General features: G+C 36.4%; 1 protein-coding gene across 9 annotated transcripts in view; it reads left to right on the top strand.

The window, feature by feature from the left end:
• Positions 1 to 16,206, top strand: part of AHI1 (Abelson helper integration site 1) — a 210,232-nt gene that overhangs the window by 35,216 nt on the left and 158,810 nt on the right. For all 9 annotated transcript variants that reach the window (XR_005834379.1, XR_005834378.1, XM_040627827.1 and 6 more), the window contains 5 exons: positions 1,404 to 1,499; positions 6,256 to 6,441; positions 7,558 to 7,710; positions 8,122 to 8,254; positions 11,608 to 11,731. Coding sequence is in view for 7 of the 9 variants with exons in the window: in XM_040627827.1 (XP_040483761.1) it covers positions 1,404 to 1,499; positions 6,256 to 6,441; positions 7,558 to 7,710; positions 8,122 to 8,254; positions 11,608 to 11,731 (692 nt within the window). In the remaining 2 variants the exon portion in view is untranslated. The remainder of the gene's footprint in view (positions 1 to 1,403; positions 1,500 to 6,255; positions 6,442 to 7,557; positions 7,711 to 8,121; positions 8,255 to 11,607; positions 11,732 to 16,206) is intronic.

The raw sequence follows: 16,206 nt of genomic DNA, 5'->3' as shown, positions 1-16,206 counted from the left end.
TTGGGGTGTTTGTGCTCCTTCGAATCAGTATTTTTGTATTCTTTCTATAAATACCTAGTAGTGCAATTGCTGGGTCATAGGGTAGTTCTATTTTTAACTTTTTAAGGAACTTCCATACTGTTTTCCAGATTGGCGGTTGCTTCTTAAGTTTTAACATAATATGTTACTGTCTACAAAACTACTTTTGATTTCAACTTTTAAGGGTTTATTATTAAGAACAACTTGATATCTATCAGAAGACTTTAAAATCATTATTCCACTTCTCATCATTTCTACTAAGGGAAAAATTACAAGAACACAAAGACGTGTGTGCAAGAATATTTAAACACTATAACAGTAAAAATTTTAGGGAGACAAATCTCTTCAGTCAGGAAGAGATTTGGTAATGTAACTAATAGCTTTTATTAAATTTATGGTGTTTATAATACCAGACTATATTAGGCAGACATTAACATGATGAAATACATGTGTATGTATTGACTTGAAGAAATATTCACTACATGGTATATAAAAATAGTTTGCAAAATAGCATTGGATTTGTAGTCATAAATATATATATATATATATATTTAGGAATGCACAGAAAAAGGTTTAGGTATAGTATAAACCAGATGTTAAAGTTGATCATCTATGGATCTGGATTGCAAGTTGTTTTTACTTTGTTATATATTTTCTTATATTGTTAGTGGTTTTTAACTAAGCATCTGTTGTATCTGAAGACAGATTTAAGTGTATAAAAAAGAGAAATGAATGGAGTCAATATTATTTTTTAAGCTATCTATAAAGATTTGTTATCTCAGCTAAGTTTTTGAGAAGCACCAGTGAGTTCAAAGTGATAGTCTCTGACAGGGACCTAGATAGAATACAGATGGTGTCTGTGGCAGCGTTGTTTCAAATTCTGTGAGTTTTAGCATCCAGACAGGATGGAGATGTGAAAGAAATCCTCTTGAGAAGCCTAGTGACAGCATATAACCAAAGAGAAAATCCCCAGCTTCGGGAAGGTGATGTAAAGAAGGACCTAGATATAAGATGATGAGTTTTTTAAACAATCCTTTTGAAATCTGCACTCATACATTAAAAAAAAAAGATTAAATGTTAAGAATTTTATAACTGGTGTATTTATGTCTAAACTATATTTAAGGTAATTAATACCTGGTCTTTGACATGAAATAAATCTTAAATGATTTATTAGTAAAAGATAAAGTCGTCAAAAAATGGACCCTCACTAATAGGATGAGTTAACTTAAATGTAAATGAAATATGAAATGCTTTTCTTCCCTGTGAAGAAAATACCTTTTAAGTGTACAACTTATTTTTTTAAATTTCAATAATATGTTACAACAAAATATTTTATTTTAAGTAGGCTAATATTCTCTGAAGTAATTTTTTATACTTATTTACAGATTCTTGATTTCTTAAGCATGGATGAAATTAGGAATAATTCTGAAGTTCAAAACCAAGAATGTGGCTTTCGGAAAATTGCCTGGGCATTTCTCAAGGTATGTTTTTCACCCATTTTAAACGCTCTAAAAATCATCTTCAATTCTGATTGGCTACATTTTCCCAAGTTGGTTTGGTTGTATATAAGGAGTTATAGTCTAAGATTGCAGTTGTGAAGAATTGTCAATGCAAGGTAAGGTGATACTCAGATTCTTAAATATCTATTGAGTGTCTAGTGTATGCCAGATACACTATATTAGTTCTGAGTATGTAGTATTGAAAAAGATACACAACAACCGTGCCATCACTTATTCAACTTAAAAGATACTTAATAAACCTTTTCTGTGTGCCAGCGTGGTTCAGGTCTGTAAACAAGAAAATAAACTCCTTGACCTTGTTTACTTCATATTTTAGCAAGGAAAGCAGATATAAAACAATCATTTATACAATTTATCATTTATTGCAATTTTTGTAAATACTTAGAAAAGATTTTCTGAGGAAGAGACATTGAACCTGAGTATTATTAGCTTGATGGTAGCAGGGGGAAAAGAGAGTTAGATAGAGGGTACCATATTTACAAAGACACGATGTTGGAAGGAGTGAGATACACTCAAATAACCAAAAGGCCACTGAGATTGGAGGACAGAGACTGAGGGGGGAAATGGTATCTGAAGAGATTGCTGAGTAGACAGAGTCTTCATCATGCAAGGTCTTTGAAGCCAGTATAGCAACGGGAAGCCATTATAGAATTCTAAAGAACAGTGGGAAGCCATTATAGGATTTTAAAACAAAAGGGTGGAATAGTCTGACTTAGGTTTAGGAAGATTACTTTGCTTGGTGGAGAATGAATTAGAGAGGATACACATATATATACTGGAAGATTAAGGTTGAAAATTCTTTCAATAGCCTTGGTAGGAAATGATGGTGTCTTTAACTAGAGTGTTTCAGCAGAGATGAAAGATGTGATAGGTTGATTTTACAAAAGGGAAATTTTAATTTTATAATTCTTTTATTTCTAGTATCCTTTATTTCTGACTTCGAATATAAGTAAGGTATAAAAAGTCTTGATATTAACATATTTGGTACAGTTTATAGAACTTTTCTATTTTTGTATCTATCCATTCAACAATATTTATTGTCTATGAAATGCCAGGCACTCTGCTAAATAAAGAGCATTCATAGATAAATTTGACATGGTCCTTGCCCTCCAGTTCAGTTTCTATATAAACATGTTAAACATATTACTTACATGATTATGTGCTATAGAGTAGATGATGTGAAAACCCAGGTAAGGCACTTAATCCACATTGGGGATTAGAGAGAGGCGGTAGAAGAGGTTCAGTTTGAGGCACCTGGGTGGTTCAGTTGGTTAAGAGGCCCGCTCTCGGTTTCAGCTCAGGTCATAATCTCAGGGACATGAGATCCAGCCCTGTGTGGGGCTCTGCACTGAGCATGGAGACTGCTTGGGATTCCCTCTCCCTCTCTCTCTCCCCCTACCTTGCTTGCATGCACTGTCTGTCTCTCCCTAAAAATAAATAAATAAATCTTAAAAATATTAATAATAAGTGTAGTCTAACTGCTGAAAGGAAGCCAGATTGACTATGGGAGGAAGTAATTCTAGAGTGGATTTAGGAATCCCTTGGTAGAATGTAGCTTCTAAAATCACCCTTTTATAACCTGTCATAACTTTTTTATATCCCCTTCATACTGATTTAGAGCAAAAAAAAAAAAGCAAAAGCCAAAAAAGGTTACTCTCACATAGTAAATTCTGTCATTGTGGTCTTATTAGAAAGCACTTTTGTTCCTTTTAAAAATGCTAAGATTTGTACAGAACTGCAGTAATAACTACAAACTGCACTTGGGAAAGAACGTCTTATAGCATTTTTAACCTTTAAGTGTATATAGATTTTTATTTATCCATTTTATGCCATTGGCAGAAATGGCAAAGCAGGAATTCTCCCATCTCTACCCCCTACAAAGGGTAAGTATTCTATATACTTCCTCTATTATAACACTTCTCTATTGCCTTCATAGATTGTAAATATTTCAGAGTCACCAGTGACTTCTTTTTGGCAAATTTGTTGAACATATTTTAGTCCTTAATTTACCAGATCTCTTTGCATTTGTTATATCACTCTCTTGAAACTCTCTCTTTAATTATCACCAGCTCCCAGCATATTAGTGGCACACAGAAAGTGTTCAGTGAATGTCTGTTGAGAGAATTAACGAATGTATGGACTAGGAAAAATCCATCTTTGAAAGTAGCATGGGGACGCCTGGGTGGCTCAGTCGGTTTAAGCATCTGCCTTCTGCTCAGGTCAGGATCCTGGGACCCTGCATCAGGCTTCGCGCTCGGCAGAGTCTACTTCTCCTTCTTCCTTTGCCTCTCCCCTCTGCTCATGCTTTCTCACTCTCTCAAATAAGTAAATAAAATCTTTAAGAACGTATCATGAATCAAATTAAAATTTCAGTGTGTTAATACTTATACCATTTGTTCCAGGAGTGTCCTAGATAATTGTAAAGTTACTGTAGTGGTCCAAATAAACCCCAAAGGACCCTACCCAGATATAAATGAGACTATCTTAATTCTCAGCTAGAGACACTTTTAATTCATTTAGCACATATATATTATTAAATAATAATAAAGCTTTATTACTAAAATAATAAAGCCTTATTTATTCACATTCTACATTATGTAATTGTAACCATAATGACAAGATCGTGGCTGATCTTAGTCATTTATTCATGCTAAGCATGATACTAGTGTAAACTAGATTGCCTGGTGAGTATTAAAACAACCTATATTAGGTATGATTTAGAAGCTGGGGAATAATAACTCCTTATAATATTATTCCCTTATGATAAGCTTCAGGCAGATAGGAGTAGGGTTTATGAAGGAAGTCTCGAGGGCTTAATATTTAATTACTGAACTCCTCTGTTACTCTGTTGAAACGGTTCTTTATCCCTGTATATCATAACCACACCTCTGCTTACAACCTCCACTGGCTTTACATCCTTCCCTAGAAGGCTAGGGATGAGATGGGCCATATTTTTGCCAGCTGTTTATTGATGCCTCATTCCTGAACACACTGCAATCTGGATTTTGTTTCAGCTGTGAAAATATCTCCAAACAAATCATCAATGACTTCTATTTGATACATTAGTGAGTGAACATTTTTCAGTTCTTCTTTTATCACTTCTGTGTGTGTTTAATACATCACTCTCTTGAAACTCTGTTATCTGGGTTTTCTTGACACTATCCTTTCCTGATTTTCCCTGTACCATTCCTTCAGTTTCCTTCATGGTCTTCCACTTACCTAATTTCAATCCTACTCATGGTTAGAGCTTTATTCTACTTTTCTTGGACCTCTTTTCTTGCCTCTGCCTCAGATTTCAGATATTTCAACTTGGATGACCTATAAATACCTCAGACTTCCCTAGTCTGAGCATGCTACCTAAATAAATCCATTAACCCGTTCTGTATCTGCTACTTCATTTGATAGCACTGCCATCAGCCCAGTCTCCCACATTTAGAGCCTTAGAGTTGCACGGTTCATTTTGGTAGCCACAAATCACATGTGGCTATTTGAATTCAAATTAATTAGTTAAAATTAAATATAATTAGAATTGAGTTCCACAGTTGCACTAGTCACACGTCAAGTGCTCGATAACCGTATGTGACTAGTGTATCTTGTATTGGGTACCACAAGTATACAAGGTTCTCATCATCACAGAAAGTTTTGTTGGACAGCATTGCCTTAGAGTCTTTCCTAAATCTTCCCTTCTTTCCCTTTCCAAGTTGCATCAGTCAGTAACAGCTACTGAGTATATTCCCTGCCCTCCATCCTTATTCTCCTAGGCTGTCACCTTCATGTTCTGCCTTAACTGCTGCAAAAGCTCCCAGCTATCCCCTAATTTGTAGAGGACACAAAGGTTAACATGACATTTTCTACTTAGTGTCATAGTCTAGTGAAAGGGGACCTATTTTGAGTTGATGAGATTTTTATTTTTCTCATAAGCATCTCCATTTATTTAGTTTAAATAGATGTTTTAGGTTTTTTATTGCATAGCCTTTTCTAAGAAGGTAGACTAAAATATTTTTTAAATGTAATTAATGCCTTGAATGAGGTTATGTTAATTACTTTTTGAAAATGATTTTGACTTTTTAAAAATTAAAACATTAAAATGTTATCATTAAAGGGTGCCTGTGTGGCTCAGTTGGTTAAACATCGGACTCCTGATTTCGGGTCCGGTCATGATCTCAGGGTCCTGAGATTGAGCCCCATGTTGGGCTCTCCTCTGGTGTGGAGTCTGTTTAAGATTCTCTCTGTGCCCCCTCACCTACTTGTGCACGCGCATGTGTGCTCTCTCTTCCCTCCCCTCCCCCATGCATGCACGCTCTCAAAAAAATTTTAAAACAATGTTCATTAAAAATACTGGTACTAAACAAATGGAAAATTTCTTTCTGTGCATTTTAACTTTATCACTGTTATTTCAAGCAGAGGTATCTTGCTTATCTCCTTTGTGCCAAGTAACATCTGGCACAGTAATGTAAATGCTTTACCAGCAGCCTGAGTTTATACAGGTCGGACAGCTATCAGGAAAATATTTAAAAAGTAATTTGGGTTACCTTTTGTCAAAATGATCTGGAATTGTGTTTAACCAACTGTGTCAGTGTTCTTTGCTTTTATAGCTAAGGAATTTCAGCGTGCTGTATTAATCTTTTTAAAATGGATTTTTGACTATGTACTGTTGCTTTACTGGATGTATTTATTTTCAGTGAAAACAGTATTTTATTGGAATTCTTATTTCAAGCTTCTAGGAGCCAATGGAAATATAAACATCAATTCAAAACTTCGATTGCAGCTGTATTACCCACCTACTAAGCCCCGATCACAATTAAATGTTGTTGAGGTTTTTGAATGGTGGTCAAAATATCCAAGAAATCGTTATCCATCAACATTATACGTAACTGTAAGAGGATTGAAAGTTCCAGAATGTGTAAGTTAATAGCACATAGAAATATATGTTCTCTGTTGTAGAAATTAAATGGTGACGTGTTTCATTTCTAAAGAGATAAGGTCTCCAGAATTACTTTAATAGATTTCTAGACTATAAAAGCACTTTCAACAATTATATATTAAGCCTGTACTAGCTAATATATAAAAGATACTTAAATGAATATTAATTACTAAATATAAGTTTCAGTGGTAGGAGAATTTTTTTAAAAATAATATTGGTTTTTAAAAATTAAAGAAAAAATTATGTAAGGTAGGTGTTGACAAATATTTTCTGTAAAGCCTAAGAGTAGTTAATATTTTAGGCTTAGTAGGCCATACAGTTTTTGTTGCAACTACTCAGCTTTGCCTTTGTACTGAGAAAGTAGTTACATAGACTTTTGCAGGCAATGTTAAACAGATGGGTGTGGATGTGTTCCAATAAGATTTTATTGGCAAAAACAGCAAGCTAGATTTGTCCCAGGCATTTGAAGTACCATGATTTACAGGCACCCTTCTCACAATATTATTCAAATAATCAGTGAATAATGTTCCTACTACTGTTTTCCACAGATTAACACTATGAATGATTTTAGCAAAGACTTGGTTCTAAAACAAAACTTTTGTTCTAGACAATAAGACATTTCAGGACAGTTGCAATTTCTATAAATGATATTATTAGTGTGACCACAGGGTTGGTTTGCATTAATTTGAATGGAGTTAAATCTCTTTTTAAGAAAAGGAAGATTTAAAAACTTTAGGTCTTTATGATTTGGTTTTTTGATATCAAAGTGAGGGATACCATAGTATAGCAGAGCTGTGACATGACATCTGGTAGGTATTGGTGAAGAGGCAGAAACAAAGGGATAGAGTTATTAAAACCATTTCATGTAACCACTGGAGTTCTGGTTTTTTCCTCCCAGCTTTTAAGACTTTGGTTATAGAACCAAGGACCTTTCATCTTATTTAGAATAATGTAGATAAAAGTAGAATGTTTTTCTGGGTTACATTTTGAAAGTATTTCCACATTGTCTGTTTCAATATTTAAAAAACTCTATATGCTAGACAAGAGAAAAAGGTTAACTTGATATTTACATTTTTTCGTCTTCTATACATTTAGATAAAGCCGTCTTACCATTCTGTGGTGAGTCCTCAGGAGGAAAAAGGTAAACCAGTGTATTATGAACGACACCACGAGACCAGTTCAGTAGATGCAGAACCTGGGTTAGAAGATTCCAAAGAAGTAGTGAAGTGGAAACGACTACCTGGGCAGGTGAAGTGCTTGATTATTCTCAATTCATTTAGAGATGGCATTATTTATTTTAAAAGCTCCAACAGCTCTGAGGGTACATGTAAATGTATGGTGGGTGTGTGTTCGTGCACGCAATAGTGACAGCTTTAGAGTACCAGATAATGACATTTTCTATTCATATTTTAGGTGAATTAAGTACTAGTTAGACATGGAATATAAGTTGACTTTATTTTATGGAGACCTGATTCCCTTCTTAGGAAATAAAATAATTTACTATAGTGTTCCATCATTCTGTTTACTTTCCTCTTTCTTTGCATCACAGTAAAGGGACTTAAAAAAAATAAAGTTCTTCCACTGCAATAATTGAATTAACAACTAGCCTTCATATTTTAATGTTTCTTAATGTATTTTTTTTAAATATATGTTTTTTAGGCTTGCCGTATCCCAAACAAGCACCTCTTCTCACTAAATGCAGGAGAACGAGGATGTTTTTGTCTTGCTTTCTCTCATAATGGAAGAATATTAGCAGCAGCCTGTGCCAGCCGGGATGGATATCCAGTTATCTGTGAGTAATCATTCTATCTGTTTAATGTGATTGACGTCTATGTGGAAGACATTGTTTGGTTTTTAAAATTCATTGAATTCTTAATTTGAGTAACTGCCCAGTTTTTTTATAATAATTTTACAGTTTTCTGTAAAATATATATTCAGAAGTAGAATGAGAATAATCAAATGAAGGATGATAAGTTTATTTCTAAAACATGCAAGAGGATTTTTGTAAGCATTTTCTATTTTAACTATAGAAATTTAGAAACATGAAGGGATTAACAAATCTCATGAGGAATTCTAGCCCATTGTGGTCAGTTGATAGCAGTGATAATTGAAATTATGAAAGCCCTCAAATTTCATATGCACTAGAACGGTAACAGTTATCTCAGGAGTACCTAGAGGATGACTTCTCATTAGGGTAGGGAAGGCAGCAGAGAGGCCAAAAACCCACTTTCAAATTGCCTTTAAAAAATATAGAAAACCATGTTAAAAGAGAAATTTCTGTAGCTTCAAGTGAGCATTATCTTCTCTTCTAGACTGAGAGGCATTAAATACTTTCCCTTATTTCTTGTGTAGTAATGAAAACCAGCTTCCTGAGCAGGAAGTAGCCTGCTCCTCATGGGCATCTGCCCTAAGCACCAGGTGGTATTAAACTTCCTCAGCCTCACACAGTTTATTTCAGATGATTTCCCCTTTCCCGCAGGATTCATAAGTAGCTTGGTTAGCATTTATTAAATAAATATTCCTCCTTATGAAATAATGTTAGCTTTAAAAAACACAAAAATTATTTGTGTAGCTTGATTATGACCGTGCTGTTTTAAAAATTCACCAAAACCTATGCATGGAGGAAAAAAGATTCTTACTCCAGAGTATTAATAGTGATTTTCTTTCTTTTGGGTAGTGAAAGAATTATTTTCATTCTGATTTATATTTTTAGCATTTCAGTGATAAATTTGTGTTACTTTATGCTTAAAGAAATCTGGTTCAAAATGTTATATAAATTTAGACATACTTATTGCTTAACTCAAAAAACAGAAGAACAGTTTTTGTCTTTGGTTTCTGATTGGTCAGCTATGATGTGTCTACTTGGAATTTGTTTAGCTTTTTGGATGTGTAGATTACTGTTTTTCACAAAATTGGGAAGTTTTCAGTCTTCATTTCTTCAAATCGTTCTTTTCCTTTCTATTTTTTCTCTTCTGAGACTCTCATCATCTCTTTATTGGTACACTTGGTGGTGTCCCACAGGTCCTTGCAGCTTTATTCATTTCTCTTCATTCTTTTTCTTTCTGTTCCTTAGACTGCATAATCTCAAATGACCTGTCTTCAAGTTGATTCTTCTGCCAGTTCAGATCTGTTATTGAGCCCATCTAGTGAATTGTTTATTTCCATTATTGTGCTTTTCAACTCTAGAATCTTTATGTTATTTTTTTTAATAATCTCTGTTTTTTTATTGATACTATTTTTTGGCAAGAAACTATTCTCACACCTTAATTCTTTAGACATGGTTTTCTTTATATCTTTGAACATATTTATGAGTGAACTTAAAGTCTTTTTCTAGAACAACGTCTTGGCTTCCTCATGGACAGTTCCTGTGGACTGCCTTGTTTCCTGTGTATGGCTCTACTTGACTGTTGTGGTTTATTCATGTCTCCATATTACATGTGTGGCAGGTTTGGAAATCAGATTCCTCTCCCTCCCCCTCCTCTGCACCCACCCACCCAGGATTCGTTGTTGGTGAAGTCTCTGCTCAGTCTCTGTTCTTGGTGGTCAGGTATGGTAGAGACTTTTAAATGCCTTGAGTGAGTGGATCGTCCAGGCTTTACCAAGAGGATTTGTGTGTGTGTTGGGATGCTCTCTTAACACTCACGGCAGGCCTTAGCCTTCACTTTCAAGTCAGTCAGAGTGAGAGAGGACCTCTAGTCTCTTGTTCACATACATATGTGCTGCTAGGTTCCCAGGAATTTGTTGGATCTTTTCAAAGTCCCCTCTGGACATCTCATTCTCAGTTTTTTCCTTTTATGTTTTTTGCTCAGCCTCTTCTTAGCCTCAGTTGGTATCACTGCCTCTGATAGCTGTGCCCCTGATTATTTCAGCATGCACGCTGGGGTTAGGGCTGTTCACACAGAGCATGTTCTGAGCTAAGTCAAGTAAAGCCAAGCCCTGAGAGTGGAGGTTTTTAGGGAACTGCCAGACTGTCTTAATAGTGGTAAGTCTTGGAGATGGGGTTTTGGGGGAGCTTCTTACCCCTTCTGCCCCATCCCATGGCTCCTAGGCTGCTGGCTTTAAGTTGTTGGTTTCTAAAGCTACTGTGGAGCTTGGGAGGGGGGAATGGGAACATGGCAAGTTAAAACACCACAGAGCTCAGGTTCTTACAAAGATTAAGCTTTTTCTTAAGTAAAAATGCTCCTCAAATTGTTGCAAGCCTCTGTTTAATTTATAGAGTTCTGAAAACGCTAATTTGGATAATTTTTGCAGTGTTCTCTTTGCTTTTATCAGGGAGCAGATATTCTGAAGTCCTTTGCTATTCCGGAAGTACTTCTGTACAGCTCAGTATTTTAAAGGGCATTTGGTTTTACCACTAGGTGGAAGTAGAGACTTGCAAACTTTCTCATTCTAAACTAAGTTACTTTCTTCGAAGATTTCATTGTGAACGTAACTTGTATCAATACCACAATACCTTGTTTACCAGATTGGGTCTCTGTTAATTCTCTTATTATATCATTTTAGTATTAGAATTTTTTTCTAACGAGGGGTGCCTGGGTAGCTCAGCTGTTGCAGCATCTTCCTTTGGTTCAGGTCATGATCCCAGAGTCCTGACCACACTGGGCTCCCTGCTCAGCAAGGAGTCTGCTTCTCCCTCTCCCTTTGCCCCTTCCCCCAGCTGGCGCTCACTCTCGCTCTCGCAAATAAATAAATAAAATCTTTTTTTTTTTTTTTAAGAATTATTTTCTAACAATAGCACAGTTTAAATTTCTTCTTACTTTAAATAATTAAAATTTTGGTCAGAATTTAATTGATTTTCACATAAAGTAGTATCTTATTCATGAAAGCCCAAATTATAGAATCTTTGAAAGGAATTGCAATTTAAATGTTATTATTTGATTAATAAATTGATTATCAAAGATTATTAGAAAAACTGCTTTGAAGAGATGAGAGTAGTTGTAGCATATTATAACATTTTATATGTGTAAATTCTTGTGTCTGAAGGAAATGAAAAACTGTTTTTAAGTAGACTGAGATTTTTTATGCTGAAAATATCTTTGGTGATAATATTCTTAGAGACTGTGTGCAAATTATTATAAGCTATATATTTGTGTGTTACTGGGTAAAGGACTCTCTGGCTGACTAATTTTTGAATGTTTTCTCTAGTATATGAAATTCCTTCTGGGCGTTTCATGAGAGAATTGTGTGGCCACCTCAATATCATTTATGATCTTTGTTGGTCAAATGATGATCGCTATATCCTTACTGCATCATCTGACGGCACTGCCAGGTTAGTATACTTGAGGAGTACTTACTGTGTATGTTGCTTGCCAGCAAGGAAAGCAAAGAGAACTAAAAGTGATACAGCTGTTCTTAGGCTTCGGTCATATTTGCTTATCAAGGGACTGTCACAGAGATGCATCATACAGACTGACTGATTAGATCAGTCGTAGTGGGGAGAACTTCTTCCTGAAGATGTTTTTATTAAATATATTTTATTTATGTAATATGTAATGCTTCTAGTTCTCAGTGTCCTTAAGTGATCATTATGTACAGTGTTTGATTAATACTGTGCACTGTTTGACATAAAGTAAACAGTTGATATTTGTCCTAGAATATAAGCTCTTCCTGGTAGGGCTTCTGTCTTCCCTGTTAGCTGTGGGAAGGGGCCAGGACACAGCAGCGCACAGTGCATCCTAGAGGGCAAGGAACAGTTTCCTCCACTCTCCAAAAGTACAGCATTCCTGTGAAGCCTTGCCTAAGACGAAATGGCATAAGGGGAAGAAGTAATAACTGTTAATTTATATGGAAAATTTTTTGAGCGCTCGCAGGCCCCAAAAAATAACCTCTCTCGGAGTTTTTTGATACCTTGAGACATATTTTGCTCTAAGGGATGCACAAAATAAATTGAGATAAAGCACAGATGCTCACAGACACAGCTCAGAGCTGTGGCAGCTTGACGTTGAAATGCTGAGTATAGTTCCTGGGCAGGAGCGTGGCCGGGCCCCTCTCACTGCTGGGGCTACACGCTCCCTCCGTAAGGGCTCTCTGCCGAACAAGTGGTGAACCCGATTTGTGCTTTTCTCCTTTTTTCATTAAAGCAAAAATCCTCTTCAGATTACTTTTGGTTAGTCAGGTACTGACGTAGGTCTTAGGTAAAAAGCCAAGTGGTGTAATGCAGACTTTGAAAAGCAGGGGATACCAACCTGTAAGTGAATATGTACCTTATATTTTAAGAGTTTTGTGGATTATTGATATTTGCATTTTTCAGAATGTCAGTTATAAAATAATTTAACCCCTTCCAACTTAATAAGTATCATAATAAAATTTTTAAAGCTACTTTGTAAAACTTCATTGTCACTGCTTGTTCTTCCTTTCGTGTATTATTAGGCAGTTTTTCAAGATGCTTTATATGTGTATTATATATCATGTGATTTGATTCCAACAAATGTAGGTGGATACACATAAATCTTTTATGATCTCTGTACACCAGAAGCTAATACTTAGAGCAATTTGGGATGCCCTCTTATTCTGCTTCCTGCTTTTTTTTTTTTTCTTTTTAAGATTTTATTTATTTATTTGACAGAGACAGCTAAGGAGGGAACACAAGCAGGGGCAGTGGGAGAGGGAGAAGTAGGCTCCCCACTGAGAAGGGAGCCCAACGTGGGGGTCCTGCGGGGCTTGATCCCAGGACCCTGTATCAGGACCTGAGCCGATCGCAGACGCTTAATGCCTGAGCCACCCAGGCGCCCCACTTCCTGCTTTTTTAACAGACACTTCTAGTGTCTGAGTCCCTTCTATTAGTCCTATCAGCTTCCTTTTTAATATAAAATGTCTAATTAATTAAGATGTTATCATTGTTGTTTAGTTTCTATTTAAATGCAAAAGATGGTAATTGGTGAGACTTGATTTCCTTCCCTGTGTAGCTGGGCACCCTCTGTTAGTCCCTCTTAATAGGATCCTTCAGAAGCTCTTTCTGTTTGTTCTCTCAGCATAGCCGTTCTGTCCAATGCCAGATTGTACTGGAGAAAAATTCATAACCTGGCAAAGTCCTGACTGTGGATTTGTAAGTCTTAAAATCACCTGAGCTCTCATCTCAGCCGAGCAAGACTTTTCCTTATCTCTATGCAGCTATCTTTTCTCATTCCTCTGGCAGCACATCCAAGCCTTACGGCACTTCAAGTTCCAAGTTCTCTACACTGAGTCACATCTTCCCACTTTCGTTAGCTGACTGCCTTCAATTTACAGCGAAATTATCCCAGACATGAACTTCCTGTATGTCCCTCTGGGTTCCCACCCAATATCTATAAATGTACCCATCTTTATCTCTGTCCGCTGCTCTTAACAAAGATGTATGGGTAAAGACACCTTTCCGGCCACTCTTTGACATGTGCTTTTAATCTCAGTCCTTCAATCTACTATTCTGTTTCCTACCTCTCTTTTCTCTTCAGTTTCTTCCTATTGATTTTGTCCTCTCATCTTAAAAATATGCTCAAATCTCCTTATCTTAAGAAATCTTGTCAGTTCTTCCTGCTTTCCAGACTACCACATTATTTTTCTTCCTACAACATCAAGAACGTTCTATGCATGCCGCATGTTGTCTTTAGTTCAACCCCGTGAATCTGGCTTTCACTCCCATCCTGCTAGATCAACCTTCTTTAAGAGGCCAGCAGTCTCTTGCTGATTTTCAGATCCAGTGGCCGGTTTGGGTCCTTACCCTGTTTGCTTTCACATCAGTAATTAATTATTGACCAGTTTTAAAATATTTCAGTCAGTGATTTCGTTAACAGCCTCCTCTGTTTGCTTTTTATGACTCTGGCCAGTTCTCGTTCTATCTCTCGTTCCTCTGCCTGTTCTCTATAGATGTTTATTCCCAGAATCCTCCAACTTGAGCATCTTCCCTGGTTTGCTGTGCTCGTCCTGGTTTCTCTCATCTTCCCCAGCTTTGACTCTCACTTCTACGGGCTGACTTCTAGCACCCACTTTTTTTCTGAGTTTCACTTTCTTTTATTCTGTCTGGACTGCCAGTGCACCTCAGATCCAAAACCAGACTTGCTTATATCACCAAACTGCTTTCCTGCTTTAGTCCTCTTGTGGATTTTTTAATGGTATCCACCCTGTCTCTGGAACAGGAACCCAGAAAAAGCACTCATTTCTTTTTTTCTTCCCACTGTTCCTTCCCATATCCAAGCAATACCACGGTCCCTCAGTTCGCCCCCCTAAATGCCTCACCATTCTGTCACACCCTTTCTAGCCTCACTGCCGTTACCTTCATTCAGGCCCTTGCTATCTCTCTGTTGCTTAAACTGGTGGTGCTAAACTTCCCCACTGTTCAGTCTCTTGTTCCTCCATCTTCCCACAACCGTCTTTTGTAATGCCCTGATTTTCAAAAGTCTTTGATTCCCACAGCCCTTTTGAAAATGTTCCAGCTCTTTAGCATGGCATAACAGGCATGTTTCTCGTTGACCCTCCATCCTTCTCCTGTGCACTTTCCATGTACCCGTGGCCTCACCCACACAATCTTTTAAAATGCTCTTAGCATCTTACCCTCTTTGATATCTCCATGCCTCCTCTTCCTGTGCTTAAATGCCCTTTTCCTGGCCTTCCTGCCCACCTCAGTCACTCAGCAAACATTTAAGTGCCTTTTGTGAGCCACTGTAGGCTCATAGTCATCATTTAAAACCCAGCTCAGATTTAACCGTTCTTGAAGTCTCTTGGGTTTTTCCACACAGCATATAATATATTGTAGTAAAGCATACTTTTTTCTTTATGTAGCTTTGATACTGATTGAGGGCTCTTTACATCATAAAAATATTTATTGTGTAGGATTAACTGAGTAAAGAGAGAAACATTGTGGCTAGTACCAAAAAGAGTGAGGTTTTTGAAAGAGGTAAGGACTACTTAAAATGAAAAAACGAAAGTCAAAGGAAGAGAATTAGAGTTGCTCATGCTTCAAGTGGCAGAGCATGGGCTTCTGGCCGTATCTTCTCCTTCTGTCTTCTTGGCTAGTGTTAGTGGCTCCTGATTAACTGTTTCCCACTGGTTAGCTCTTTGCCGTGTAGGGTTAACCAAAATCATCTTTAGTTATCTTCAGTACAATCTGTGTTTTTCTCTAACCAACAGCTCCTCATATAGTCGGACTTTCCCCACATGTAATGGCTCCCAATTAGGCTCATATGTCCCCATGTTGCCCCTCATCATACAGACTGTTGTAACTGCATGTTTTTTCTTTCCCAATTCTAATAATTTTTTGTGTGTGCTCATCTAGTCTTTACAAATTTGTATATTTCCTTGTTCTTTGTGATCAGCCTATTTTTTCCCCAAACTCATTAATACATTTTTTCGTTCTTGGACTCGACCATTGCTTGCTTGTCTAAAGCCATCATTGATACCAGTTAGGTCTTTACATAAAAGGCTTCATTTTTATTTTAAAATACTGTGTCTATTTTAATTGAGCTGTTTTTAAGATATGATTGCCTCATTTCTGCCTGTTATATAGTATTTCAAATAATATTGCTTAGATTTTTAAGCAAGCAACCAAAGTTTTTATCTTTTAAACAATCTTCTTTTAACAATCTTAATCACAAATTAGTGATTTTGTTCTTTCATTAAGTACTGTGTTTCATGTAGCATATTCATTGAAAGTGTTACTATGGTAAAAGTGTTTATGCAGTGACACACACGTGCTTTATTTTCACTTGAAAACATGTTCTTTCACTTCCTCCATTATTAGTTTGGATTCTTAGTAATTGAAGATCATATCCT

The sequence above is a fragment of the Ursus maritimus genome, unplaced genomic scaffold (assembly GCF_017311325.1).
Source record: "Ursus maritimus isolate PB19 unplaced genomic scaffold, ASM1731132v1 scaffold_13, whole genome shotgun sequence".
Lineage (NCBI taxonomy): Eukaryota > Metazoa > Chordata > Mammalia > Carnivora > Ursidae > Ursus > Ursus maritimus.
This window is presented reverse-complemented; position numbering and strand designations above follow the sequence as displayed.